Genomic DNA, 15,108 nt, shown 5'->3' on the forward strand with positions numbered 1-15,108 from the left:
CTACATACTGCCAAATGAATTTTTTTCTGAGCAGCACTGTCTGTGGATAGGTTACATTTTATGTTTACAAAATGAAAGAGTTTACTCTATGGTTAAATTGTTTTCACACTGTTCTTTTTCCTGAATTTATTTGGTTTTCACAAACTCATTTCGAATATAATGAGAAAACGGCAAACACACAAACAAAATGTACATGACCACTGTAAACTAAATACCTGGATGAAATTAGCTTTGGTAAATGAAGGATCTCTTGAGGTTCTGAATGAGCCCATGTGCAGATTGAAGGTAACTTGTTGAGGCTGACTCACAGTAAGTTGTTCTGAATAAATGACTTCTGCATTTCCATATTAATCTCTCACGTGTAGGCCTCTGAGACCCATGGCCTCCTGTCATTGTTTTTTGATAACATAGTAGTTGGCATTTTCCTTATACATATTATTACGTATAATTCTGATAAATATAATTGAATGGCTCATGTACAAAGAGAGTGAGACAGAAGTCTCACAGGCTGGAGCAGCAGTCTGTCTTACACTCCAGAAGATGGCCATGCACTCCTTCAACTGCCTCAAATTGAAAAGTGGTGCATTAGGAAGGTCTTTGAGTGGATAAAAGCAACATCGGATAACTTTTGCTTACCACTGATAAGTAAGGTACAGAGACCTTTGACCTATAAGCTTCACCCCAATTCCACAAGTTTTTTCCAAGCTAGAGATGGCCCTGAACCCTGTGAATTTTCAACTCATGAATCTTTACTCATCCTTGTGGAAGACAAGGATCCATTACGTTATTGTTTGTTGTTTTATGTTTCGCTCTGTAGGTACATTTAGCTTGGCCATGGTATCAGCAAACAATAAGTAAACTGGCATAGGAACAGAATGTGTTTTTGGCCTGTTACTATACAGTAAAGAGGTTTTTCCCACATGTTACCACTAAACAGCCTTTTCTGATTTGTTGATCAATTTTTACTGACATTAATGTGTTATACTGCATAGCAGAAGTATCTATTAGCATTCCTGTTCATCTCTTCAGCACCATTTGAAATAAATGCCATGTGACTAATCACCAGGGATGGGCGATATAACCAAAATCTTATGTCACTATATGAGTTATTTTATTTCACAGTAACAATATATATGAAAATTATATACAAAATTTCACAATTTCTTTTCACCAGTGTCAGTATCACAGTCAGCGATTAAGTAAGAATAAGGAACTATTTAAAAGCAATAGGAGAAAAAACAGCTGTAGAACAAATGAATAAGGAGTGCTATATATATATATATATATATATATATATATATATATATATATATATATATATATATATATATATACTGTACATATGCTATATAAAGTAATGAAATGTATTTAACATATTATTCACTGTATAAATTAAATACCTGTATTCTTCTTATTAAATTTACAAAAGTTATTTAGTCAAAAGCAGTGAGAGATTTTCTCTCTTTATTTGTTTGATTAACAACTGCTATCACTAAAAGAGCTGCCCAGATCCAACATACTGTGACATATGTCTTTTCTTTCTCAACTGTTTGCTTTCTCTTAAGATTTAAATTACTGTGTTTAGACACCTGCAAAGATGAGCATTTTGACACATACAAGTGTGTGTATTTACCGTTCAAGGCCTATAAAGCAGCAGAAATCACGTGCGCTCACACGTCTCTGTCATCGCTCAGAGTTGTTCAGACAACTCACATATAGCTAAATGAGTTCTCTTTTGCTGCTGATTTAATTGCAACAGCTTAAAATCACTTGTTTCTGCAAACTATACATTTTCATGTCCTCGTAGCACAGAAATATAACATGATCTGTTTAGTCAGAATAGACAGCCATCACTAAAAAAGATGTGCTTTTTTAGAACAGGATGATGTCATTACAAAATCTACCAGCAGGGGCAACTGGGAGCAATGCTAACCAGCCATGTGCACATAGATGCACAATTTGTAAATAATGTAGATGGAATAAAATGACTATTCCTGTAAATAAGTGGACACAATATAACTGTGCTATGTGGTAATGTGTGTTTTTGATTTTGGAATGATGTGGTTAAAATATGATTAGGGTTATTGTAACTCTTTCCTCCAGTGTCTTCCATTCCGCTTCCTATCCTTGTATCTCATGCTCAATCCCACAGCAGGCATCACAGCGAGCAGATTAATGACTTAAACAGTACCGACATGGTCCCAGCCCCACCAAGAAACCAAAAGAGAGAGAGAATGAATACGGTGCAGCAGGAAGTCTTTCAGAATGACATTCACACAGAAGAGCTCAGCGAGTTGAATGAAAGCAGCATCAGGATGAAGATGACATGATAGAATGGGAAACAAAGAGACAGAGATAGGAGATGGGATTAAAAGCAGAATTAATTAGTGTTAAGGTCAGCACATGACAAATTGGGGTTTTATAAAAAAGCATGAATGAAAGCGAGATGGGCAAACAGACATAGCAACTACCCATGGCACTTGACAAATCGGTTGAGGGAGAACGAGAGAGGATTGTGCATGACAGATTTTGACTGGCATCTCTAATTAAAAGGTGCTGTCAGGGGCCACAGTGCGGGGAGAGAGGGGCCCCATCAGCCCCTGAGACTCATCCCCGGAAATGATTGATGAGAAATTGCAAGATAAACAAGACGCCCCATGAGCTGAGCTGCAAACTGATGTATGCAGTATTATAAATAAATCTGCACCAAAAAGAAATGATAAAATAAACAAGACAATGCAGGCAGACAATAACTTGCCGTTTCCAGAGAGGCGGGGCTGTTTGGGTATGTGGGGAGTATGAGTTGTGTGTGTGTGTGTGTGAGATTTATAATATGTTTGCTGCCATGCTGGGCTAAAGTGATGGCTGGCTAACAGACGCTAACAGCAGCTGGTTTCATGGCTGAGACTTTGCTGAAGCGCCTGAACTCCCACATTCCCAACTCGCACACAACAAAACTGCAGCCTCCTGGGACCCAGCCAGCCATAGATGCACCTTAATGTGTGCGCCTGTAGCTTTTCACTGAGCGTGCATGCCCTCGTAGACAGTGTGTGTGTGAACACATGGTCGAGTGCGAATGTGTGTTCTTGCTATGCCTTCTTGCTCTGCAGTTATTAGTTGTTGAGAAACATGTGTAGTGTCATAAAGAGAAGCGAGCTGAGAGCTCTTCAGATGCGTACACGGTATCATTATCAACCAGAGGGCAGTGGGATGGTAAAGTGAGAATGAATTATAAATGGAAAGTTGAGGATGTTCTCGCGCATGTTTTCCCCACAGGACGTGCTCTACCGCTCATTTGCATCAGCAATGCGCTGCTGGTCATATTTCTATATGAAATATACGCATTTCTCTCTCTTCCTTGACAAACAAAGCAGAGTTTTAGTATATTTAGAGTTGACTTGAATAGAAAATTAACCCTATTTGAACACGTTTTAGAAAGGCTACATACGGTACAACTGGAGAATAAAAGATGCTAAATAGCTATTTGGCTACTGGTAGCAGCATTTCCTTAATACACTTTTATTATGTCTCAACAAATGATTCATTGCTAGATGTTAAGACCAGGAACATATATTAAGAAAGTACTAAAATCTTTAATATATGTAAATCTTTAAGTATTTTTTTCATTCTACTAAGATGCGTAAACAGTATTAAATGATTTAGAAAGAAAGTCTATGTGAACTTGAATAATTAGCTACACATCAGAAATCAGGCATTAAAAAGTGAAGTGACATACAGCCAAGTATGGTGACCCATACTCAGAATTCGTGCTCTGCATTTAACCCATCCAAAGTGCAAACACACAGCAGTGAACACACACAAACAGTGAACATACACCAGGAGCAGTAGGCAGCAATTTATGCTGCGGTGCCCGGGGAGCAGTTGGGGATTGCTCAGGGGCACCTAAGTCATAGTATTGCCGGCCCAAGACTTAAACCCACTACCCTAGGGTTAGGAGTCAAACTCTCTAACCACTGGGCCACGACTTCCCCCGATGAACACTGTTATGAACACTGTTTGTGGTGGTGCTGTCGAATCCATATCGTATGACGGAGAGGAGAAGATTCCAGATCAGTCTGAGCTCTCGTTTTCTGAAAGGCAGAGCAGGACACCCAGGGCTTGGTTTACACCTTTCAACATTTCTAGCCACTGGGGGACCATAAACAGGCTAGGGGAACTCATATTAATGTTACAAAAAAACTCATAAAGGGGAATTGTTATGCCATGGGACTTTTAATGAGCCATTAAATTGGGATAAATATCTTTTTTTTTACTTGGAAATACAATAATCTTAAAAAAGTTCAATTGTATGAACAGTTCAAGGAATGGTAATTAAATCATTATGCCACAGTTTGGGGTCAGTAAGAAGTAATTTTTGGTCATCAGTGTTGGATTTAGTTAATCAAAGTACAGTTTTTTTTAAGTAATATTGTGAATTATTATTGCAATTTAAAATTACTGTTTACCATCTTAAATTTAACATTTAATTTTGATAAATTTACCCTTGTAAATTTAAATAATAATAATCATTAGTGGCTCCAAACTTTTGAACGATAGTGTAGAAGTTGCATGTTAAGCAAATCCTGAAAAGCATACTGTATGATTCTTCTTGTTTAAAAAATGCTTAACATCTTCAAGGGATTTGTAAATTCATGAAGCAGAACTACAAGTCACATTACAGAGGTAATATGGGCTTCAAATTCCATTTCATGGCAATTTCAAGCCTTCTTCTTTAACTCTGTAAGGCCATAAACACCCATATACAAGTGTATGAGGTGTGTGTGTACAAGTGTGTGACACTGGTATACACTGGTGCATTGCTTCTTCTCTCTTTCTCTGCCTTGAGTCAGCCTTCTTTGTACTTCTGCCGAATGAGTCCCACAGCACTAAAATTTCTCTTTCTCTCCCTTCCCACCCAACCCCATCTTCTTTCTTTCTTTATTTCTTTTTCTTTCTTTCTTTCTTTCTTTCTTTCTTTCTTTCTTTCTTTCTTTCTTTCTTTCTTTCTTTCTTTCTTTATTTATTTCTTTTTCTTTCTTTCTTTCTTTCTTTCTTTCTTCCATCCAACCCTTTTCTTTCCTTTTCCCTCACTTCTGGATCTAGGCCACAGAATGGGTCGATGATCCTCTACAATAGGAAGAAGGTGAAGTACAGAAAGGATGGCTACTGCTGGAAAAAAAGGAAAGATGGGAAGACCACGCGGGAGGATCACATGAAGCTCAAAGTACAAGGAGTGGAGGTGAGGCTGTTTGTCCTTGCACTGTAGCGCACACAAACCCATCAATCCGCTTTGAGATCGTTGGGGTGCAAATAATGGGCACACTTAAGAAAAGAAGCCGGTGGTTTAGCTCGGCAAGTCCCCAAGTCAGCTCCAACTTTTTCTAGTCCACATTTGAGAATGAAAAAATACACCTCAGCAGCCCGAGTTTAGTTTTCCCTTGATAGCAAACAAAATGGAAGCAATTGTTTGTACCTTATTAAGCTCGGGATGTTTGCTCTGCTCCAGAGTGCCGGCATTAATCTTCCCCCATGCTGGGAACCACTGCCATCACAGGTAGACTGCAGGGCCCTTTTCTGCTTTTCCACGCCCTGGCACGGCCCCGCTGTGTGTGTGTGTGAGAGCGCGCTTTGATTTATCTCCACTCATACACACATATACATCCTCACCAAACAGTGTGGGTGCTGGATCCAGAGTTTTACTCTCTTGTTTTTAGGTGTTTGAACTGAATATCTATCATTTTGTATGGTGTCCTCTGGATAGTTGAGCATGCTGAGGTCATGTGATGTTGTTTTGCATATGCAAGCCCAAACCCATATTATACAGTCATATAATTGACAAAACACACACATAGAATATTTGATACACTTGCCAAGACGTGTATTATTCTCTGCTTGCTCTCTCTTCATGGAGCTCTCATTAGACAGTGAACAGGCCTCAACTAACAACCAAATCTCTGCCAATCATTTTTGGCAGTGTGTTTCCTCACAGCAGATGTTTCAGAGGAAGTTTGGAGTTTCTGCCGATTATCCATTAAATTCACTAGCTTTACCTCTTAAAGGTATAGTTCCCAAAATTGGCTTTTTACTCGTGCTGTTCAAATCATTATGATTTAGCTAGGGATGCACGATATTGGATTTTGGCCGATATTCGATATGCCGATATTTTCAAAATAATTTTGGCCGATGCCGATACCGATATCGATATATATACAAATATATACTGATATATTTAAACTTTAATTTTACTGAAGAGAAATCCATGTATCTCTTCTGTACTGATTCTACCATAAATTTATTATTTTACAAATGTAGACAGACATTCACATCTGAAAAACAGGTCAATTATTTCACTTGGAGAATATCGGTTTGGCTCATCGGCAGTAATATTCATATCGGCCGATACCGATAATGGTCATTTTAAGCTTTTATCGGCCGATACCGATATTGTGCCGATATTATCGTGCATCCCTAGATTTAGCATCAAGCCAGATGCTTAACAGAATGTTTGCACTTCTGTTTTCCATACAATATTGGAAACAGATTTTCAAACTGCAAAAATGGCAGAAATTCATCATAAAAGTCTATAACTTGTGCTCTGTATTTCATTTCATTTGGACTAATAGGAAAAGACCAAAATGTATGTTTTTTTTTTATAAAATTGTATATAAAAAAAATTATTTAAGTGTGTTTTAAAAGACATTTCAAAATGTTTAACTCGCTGCATTTTTTTCCTCTTAATTATTTGCAAAAATTAATTCAAAGTAAATCCTTCCACCAATATTTTAGAGTAATTCATTTATAATCCTGAAGCTTATTCACATATTTGCATATTCACACACATTTACAGAACATGCGACAACCAATGAAATTTGGCATTATTTTAGAGAGTTTGGCTAATGACATACATTTTGGTACATTCCTCACAGAAAGCAGCTTAATCACTAAAGACGACTTGAAATGTAGCACACAAAGTCAATTTGAACTACTTATGGTGTGCTTTTGTAGTACTTTTTTTTTGACAGCCCCTGGCATATTTTTGTGGCTTGGATGATTTTGCAGATTATCTCTTTTTGTGTTCAACAGAAGAATGAATGTCAGTCAATAAATGATGACAGAATCTTCATTTTTGTGTTAACTGTTCCTTAAAGGACATTTACAGTGATAAAAGTTTCTCAACACATCAGCCAGTAGTCTTGTAAAGTTCAGATATATGTGAGAAATGCTTCAAAGATCTTTATAGGCTTCTGTCATCTCTGAGGTGTCCTCTGACCCACACACATACTGAATTCTCCTAAAAGATCTTGTTTGAGCTGAGGTAACTCAGAGTTGAACTCACTCAGTGAGCTGAAGAAACACTCAAATAAACCAATCTCTCTCTTCCTTTCTCCCTCTCTCTTTCTTTTATATCTCTCAGCCAGCACCGCCTGCTGTCATCTGGCAGGCTTATCCTCTAACATGCCTCCATATGTTTTTTCCTGTGTAAATGGCTGTGGCTTACAGTGGGCTAATTTCAGAAGGGTGGCAAGAAGGCTTTGGGTACTAAGGTGGACTCAGCAGAAAATTGCATATCTGGCAAGCAGAGAAAAAAAGAGTGCACACTGAGAACACTTCCTAGCTCACTGCAGGCTTAAAGGGATAAGACAGAAGGAGATGTTTAGAGGAAGGTCCAAGTTGTTCTTTTTCTCACAGTAAAATGTAACCGCAGCTTTCACTGGATAAAACCAGCTTGACATTCTAAGAGAGGATACAGAAACATTTCCTCTGGTGTTTCACTCAAGAATTAAAGTCCAATGGTTTCAAATGGCAAGTGATTGAGCGAATGACAGAATTTAAATTGTGGGGGTAATGCTAAAATAAGTAATAATAATAATTCTAATAATTTAAAATATATATATTTTCATTTCAGCAAAGTAATGAGTAATCAATTTCAGCAAAAATGCAATACATAGCCTACATAGACTACCATTCGAAGTTAGAAGTCTGGGGCCAGTAAAATTATTATTATTATTATTATTAAAGACATTAATACTTTTTAATAAGCAAGAATTCAATTGATTAAAATAGTTTCAAATAAATATTGTTCTTTTTAATTTTCTATTCATCCTTAAAAGAATAGCAGCACAACTGTTTTCCATATTAATAATCAGCATATTAGAATGATTTCTGATCACGTAAAAGTGGATACTGGAGTAACTGCTGCTGAAAATTCATCTTTGCCATCACAGAAATAAATTACATTTTAAAATGTCTTAAAATAGAAAAGTGGTATTTTAAATTGTTATAGTATTTCACAATATTACTGTTTTTACTATATATTTAATGACGTAAATAGATACTGTATTTATTTTCATAGATTTCAATTTGCTCTTTATTTGAAGAACAATGAGTAGCACGTAAAATAATGGGGGGGTTTTTTCAGTAAAATATAAACAATTGGCATTTTTATTTGAATAACTGAAGAAATAATCAATAGATGAATCATAAAAATGATTTTAGTTACAGCCCTGTTTTTGAGTAAACTGTCATTTTAAGAAATCCCCCTCTGTGTCTGTGAAGAGACTACAGTCAAATGAGCGCCTCTCCATAGGTGAAGCATAATGAGGCCTCTGATCAGATGGCTCCAGCAGTGAGTGGACTCCGACGGTCCTGTGTTTCTCTCCTCCTGCTATGAGCAGCAGTATAATAGGGGAGCGGCCACTCACTACGTCCTCCCAGCGCACCCCAAACCGAGTGCAGAGCGATCAATCAGAGCTGTGCTCTTCAGGATAATAACCTTGCCCTATCAGTCTGCCTCAGACCTGTTTACTGCAAACGCAAATAAATGACGTGACCTTCACCTTCAGAGCCGTTTCACTGAGGGCTTTCTCTCCAGGAGGGGTGTGTGAACGAGAGGTGTCATATTGTGTTGTCTGTGTGTGTTTGAAACAAATGCTGGTAAAACTCCGGGCTACTTGACTATTCCTTTAAGTGGCAACTGTGGTGGCTACCCAGCCTCCTTCACTCTCCCTCTCTCTCTCTCTATAGAACAGATGAACCTTGAGTTCACAGTAAAACTCCTTGTTCCCTTAAATTGGAGCAAGACGTGTGTTACAGCATTAGTACTTAACAGGGCGTGAAATAGCAGCCTGGCTTCCTGACGTCTCCCCATCACTTCAGGTGAGAGTGTAGATGGTGAGATAGATGAGCATCCCTCCTTCTCCTTCTAACTCGTTCCCACAATGCAACAGGGCCACCTGAAAAAGGCATGTCCATTACTGTCTATCTAGTTTCTTTCCTGATTGTTGCTGACGTCTTCCTCCTCTGACCATAAGCTGCAAAGGCCTAATCAGGAAGTCAACCACCCATGATCCCAGTGCTCAGCGGACTCATCTATATTCCTAATAATTCCTGGCTACCTAGCCGCTTTCAAGGATAGCTGTTTTGTCTTTCTATTACATGGCTTTTTAACACCATCAATTCAAGGAGTGAATCTGATGAATAATGTTGCAGGAAAAGTGCTGAAAAGTCGAAAAGTTAAGTGTGACATACACAGGTAGCTGATCTCAACTTTTTCTGTCTGTGCTGTAAATTCTGGCTGACTTGAGGGATCATCAGAGTTCAGTTTGTATTTGTGTGGTGCCTTTTACAATGTATTGTTCCAAAGCAGCTTTTCAGAAAATTGATAAATAGAGAGGAAAGTAAAATAGCGTCCTATAAACCCTCAGTGATAAGGAAAACTCCCTAGGATTTTATTTTATTTCATTATTTACTTTTGGGATTTGACATTTGGGCTTAAGTTAAAACCTCAGACATCTTGTAAGGGTGTAAAGGGGTTATCCTAGATTGAAAGTCATTTATTATACATTTGTCAAGCTTATATTTTTTTTACGTTTTGATATCAGAGTTGAGACCCTATCAATCTCTGGTCTAATTCTTTATTAACAAAATACATTAACATTTAACATAGAGGTGGTTGAGGAAAGATACTTACTAGTGTCTATATCTAATTCTTAATCTGTTCTCTCTTTCTCTTTCTCTCTCTGTTCAGCCAGTTCTTCTCTTCTGGACATTATACTGTACATTATACTGTACCTTGACAACTCAGTGTTGTCAAGGTAAACCATACTAATTTTGATAAACTATTTGAAAAACGCTCTAAATTTACAATTTACAAATTTCCAATGTTGACCTTCTTAAAACACTGTATGATATTAAAGGGGATAGTTCACCCAAAAATGAAAATTTGATGTTTATCTGCTTACCCCCAGGGCATCCAAGATGTAGGTGACTTTGTTTCTTCAGTAGAACACAAATTATGATTTTTGATTCAGTTGTTGCAGTTTCTAAGTCGTACAATGCATGGCAAATGTTAACAGAATCTATATTTGTGAATCTATATTGTGATGATACATTGGTGTATAAAGACACAAAACAATTGGTCTGTGCAAGAAACTGAATAGTATTTATATAATTTTTCCATTCTTGCATTATGTCGGATCGCAGACTTATAAGTGCATTACTCTCAAGTGGACCATTGACACTCCTAATTGAGATTGTAGATAGAGTGTCAATGGTCCATTTGAGAGATAGGTGGCAGTAATGCACTTGTAAATCTGCAATCCATCATAAAGCAGAAGAAGAAGAAGGCCTCATGCGCTTGCTGCTGTGAGGCGCGTTCACAGGTTAGTTCTAACAGTTCGAAGATTGCGTGAACAGAGTTAAGAAAAACTATATAAATACTGTTCAGTTTCTTGCACAGACTGATCGTTTTGTGTCTTTACACATCAATGTATGGTCACAAGCCGCAGGGTTTAATATGGATTTGTCTGTGCATGTTGTTTATTGTTACCATTTGCCATGCATTGTATGGCTGAGAGACTGCAACGACTGAATTAAAAATAATAATTTGTGTTCTACTGAAGGAACAAAGTCACCTAAATCTTGGATGCCCTGGGGGTAAGCATTTAAACATCTAATTTTCATTTTTGGGTGAACTATCCCTTTAATAACCGTTGATGCTGTGAAGGATCTATAGGTTTTCTTAAGGGCAAGTACAAAGTAGAATCAAGGGCTTTAAAGCTGGACCTCCATGAATTATGGACTAAGCTTTCAGTTTCTGTCCAGTGCAAAAACGTTTATTTTCTAATGTTCTATGGCCTTGTTTGACCTTAAAAAATCCTGGATATGACTTAACTTTAATCACTAACGGCCTGATGAAAGGAAGACAATATCTGTTAAAGAATTCAGTCTCAGTATAAACATATTTAAGCTTAGCCCTAAATAAATTAGTTGTTAATTAACATAAAATATATCCACTAGGTAGAAAAGTTAGGGCAGGAGCAGCAGTTTACTATTGCAGAGTATTTTAATTATATAGTCACACATTGATTAGTTGCATTATTGATTTATATTGATTAGCCACGCAAACGTTTTATTTAGAACAAAGAGTGTTGGACTTGAATTTTCTCTTGAATGATCTTCTGTAACTGCCTTTGTGTTTTAAACATTCAAGACACATTTTTATGTTTTAAAAAACATTCAGATAGTGACTCCCAACAGGGCTTTGTAATGAAGAATGCTGAGGGTAATTGAATGGATGTGCTACTTAGTTCAGTTAAGTAATTTCTCAGGACAAAGCACTAAAACAAACAGTTTAGTATTAATTTTTGAAGGCTTTGATTTGGTGTTTTACAAAGTTTTTGTTATAGTTTTAAAGATTATTATGCATATTACAAGCTTGAAATTAAATTGCCTTACTATTGCACAAAAGGATCTTTATAGTCAGAGGTTCACTTTAATGCAGAGATTAATGCACAATCAAAATTTTAGATTGACACACACCACTCTGCAGAGCTAACACAGGTAGCACATATACTTGCTTTTCAGAAACCTGGCAAAATAAAAGCTGCTGATTTTAGGTTTGAAATGATGAAAATTATTATAAATTATACCTTGCACTGAATATATTTGAAATTGGATCTTTAGAATGTTAAAAGGCTCTTCATGCAATTTTTTGTTTCTTTAAAGAATAGTTCACTGAAAGGTTATGTGCAGAATCAAAAATGGTTCTTCTATGGCATCGTTGTAAAATCCCCCTTTTGAAACCATATTTCTAAGAGTGTATGAAAAAAAAGGATATGTTAATGAACATTCCTGTTGGTAATTTGACAAGATTAACGTTGTTTAGGAATGTTTTAGCCAGCAAATGCCCCATCATTACCAGTAGCAATTCCTGGTCATACCATAAATATTTGTTTAAAAAAACGAATTGTGTTTTGAAACTTGTGAAATTGCACCTAGCAGCATCCGTGCCACTAAGAGTAAAGGACTCAAGCGCCTCCTTGATTAGCTGTTAATTCGACTTGCGCTGTTGATACACATATTGCCCTCCCCAAGACCCAACTCATGATTCCGGCATTCTAATAAACTCCCAAATACATATTGATTTCTCTTAAGTGAACGTGGCAGGGTGGGCGAGTTTTTCATTACCCAGTGGTAATTATACAGATTGAAATAAGCTTTCTTATTTAGATGCAGCTCCTGCTCTCTTAACCTCCACCAGCCGAGAGAGCCCCATCCAGACCCCCTCGGTCCCAACACGTTATTTCATGTTGACTCCATCTAATGCGTGATATCATCCGTGCGAGAACGCGATGAGCAAGGCTAATGGAGCATGCCTGTAGCTCAATCACCTCTCTCCTTTGATAATAATGAAGACAAATGTCAAAACCGCCGTTTGTAATGCCATAATCAAGTGGGCACCTTTGCAGCGGACAGCAGCAGGGAAGGTTGCAGTATGTCAACGTTATCACCACTCTGCGTCCAGATTGAAAGCAACAGCTACTTTGCAGGATCAGCGATACGCAGCCGTGTTTATTTGTGTTAACGGAGGCCGCTCTCGGGTTCCAATTATCAGCATCTCTTTTCTCCAGGGGGACGTTTCGTCTGTAATTGTTTGGAAAATGGCTATTATTTTGCGATACGCCACATGCTGTTTCGAGCAGGGTGTGTCCACGTGCAGATGCGGTCGCCGATAGCAGCAGCTTGCGAAGCCAGATGCGAGACAAGGAGGAGCAAGTGACATAACAGACTCTCTCTTAACAAACCGCTGCTTCCAGCTCTTGTGTGAAATTAGCAGATATATAGAAACTGATGGAAGTACAAAGGGAAAGTTTGAGGTTGCCCGGTACTCCAAAATGTCTAACCTTTTCCTCAGCTGTCTGGAATGCATAGACAGCTAATTGATTTGCTTAGTCATACTGGTAAAAAAGAATTTATGAAATGTACAAAAGCCTGAATGCACTGTAAGTCGCTTTGGATAAAAGCGTCTGCTAAATGCATAAATGTAAGATACTTTTTAAAATGTAAGATATGGTCTCCTTCTTTTAGTTGCCCTCTTTCTAAACCTTCCTTCCTTCTCCGTTTGTTCTCAGGGTTGCGGCTATATTTCTTTCTGTGACTGCTCACTCCTGCAATCTCTGTATATCATGTGTGTGAAAGGCAGACGATGAATCCGGTTATGATGTTTCTAGAGTGTGCCGTTGCCATGGTTTTGCAGCTCCAAACTCGAGATTTGTTGAAGTTTTAGCTCCAAAGGTGCAGAAAGACTGTTTTCCCATGATGACTTGCTGTCTCTTCAAATGTTGTCAATAAGAGGAATGTGCAAAAAGAAAGGGCAGCAGAAAAAGAAGTGCAAAATGTAAAATTTTCGATGGTTTCTGACATAGAATGAAGCATCACTATGCCACTATGACTGTGGAATGAAGATCAATATTAGTCTTCCAATAACACATTTCAAGAGAGTGCTGTACAACTAATTCACAAAGTGGTTTGTCCCTCAATCCATCTTATACCTTTCTATAGCTAAATGAAAGGCTGCGTGTATGTTGTAGTCAGTGTAGAAAGTCACCTAATCATGTCTTTTGAACCCGGTGTAATTAGTTATCAGCTTCTATAAAAACAACCCTCTGAAAATGACAGTGAGATTCTTGGCCCTGTCTCTATAAAGATGTGTAGGGAAATTTGACATAATGACAGAATAAGATGATATGTATTATCTACAGTTTTTAGTAATTTAATTAAAATGGAGTTTGAAGGATCTTTAGCCCAAGGGATTTTATTTTATTTATTTATTTATTTATTTAGGCTGCCAAGTCAGCAATTTGAAACCATTTGAATTCTACCTCCTATATATATTTTCCTGTTAAAAGCCATTCTCACTTGGTGAACTCTTGTGAATAGTGCACTAAAAAGTAATTATTTTAGTTTAATTTGTGATGCTAATGAAATTACACACATCAATTTTAAACCACCTATGATGCATTGTATTGCTTACATATTCATGGTTATACATTTAAAGAGGGTAATGCATTAAAACATAACACATTACATTGGGTCGTTCCAGTGTAACTATGAATAGGTAAGTATTATAATGTATTTTATCTTGTTCTTAATGCATTATTATTTATAATACATTACCTACACAAGCTTCAAGTAAAGTGTTACCAACATAAATACATTTTTAATGATGAACATAAAGGCTTTTAGTTAGATGACTTGTAAAATTGAGTGGTCGTATGAATGCCACTGATTGCATGAGCTTTTTAAAATGCAATTTGGTGGCCATCCGGCCTTCTCACTATTATTATCTACCTGATCAGTGGAGCTGTACAAAAGACATTCAAGGTTTGCTTTTCAAAGCCATTGGAACAGAAAGAGACATTACTTCAAGGTAAGGCCAAAGACGAGGCTACAGGCTGAGGAACACATCGCTCTCCATCATCAACATCTCGTCCCTTGTTCTGCCTCTAATTATTAGCTCTGCTGTGACCTTACATCCCTTGCCTTCACTCCACTGTAAAAGCAGACAGAGATCGCTGATTATTTTTATGGGCTATAACACCTTCAGCGCTAAAACCTGTACGCCGGTGTAGAGAGAGCGTAATGAAGGAGAGATGTCTTTGTTTTGATGTATGATTCTGTGTTCAGTGCTCAAGTCTCTTCTCTGGGAGCGTGCAGCTCACAGCTCATTTGTCAGCTCGGCTGATGGTGGAATTTCAGCATCCAGCACACAAATCAGAACCGGGCGAGTTCAAAGTGACGACACTAAGCATGCAGCTTTAAACTGAC

The 15,108-nt window shown here is 37.6% G+C and overlaps 1 protein-coding gene across 13 annotated transcripts in view; it reads left to right on the top strand.

Moving 5' to 3' along the window:
* Positions 1-15,108, top strand: part of camta1a (calmodulin binding transcription activator 1a) — a 356,861-nt gene that overhangs the window by 211,983 nt on the left and 129,770 nt on the right. For all 13 annotated transcript variants that reach the window (XM_026199992.1, XM_026199980.1, XM_026199981.1 and 10 more), the window contains one exon: positions 5,104-5,239. In XM_026199992.1, the coding sequence (XP_026055777.1) occupies positions 5,104-5,239 (136 nt within the window). The remainder of the gene's footprint in view (positions 1-5,103; positions 5,240-15,108) is intronic.

This window comes from Carassius auratus, chromosome 23 (assembly GCF_003368295.1).
Source record: "Carassius auratus strain Wakin chromosome 23, ASM336829v1, whole genome shotgun sequence".
NCBI lineage: Eukaryota > Metazoa > Chordata > Actinopteri > Cypriniformes > Cyprinidae > Carassius > Carassius auratus.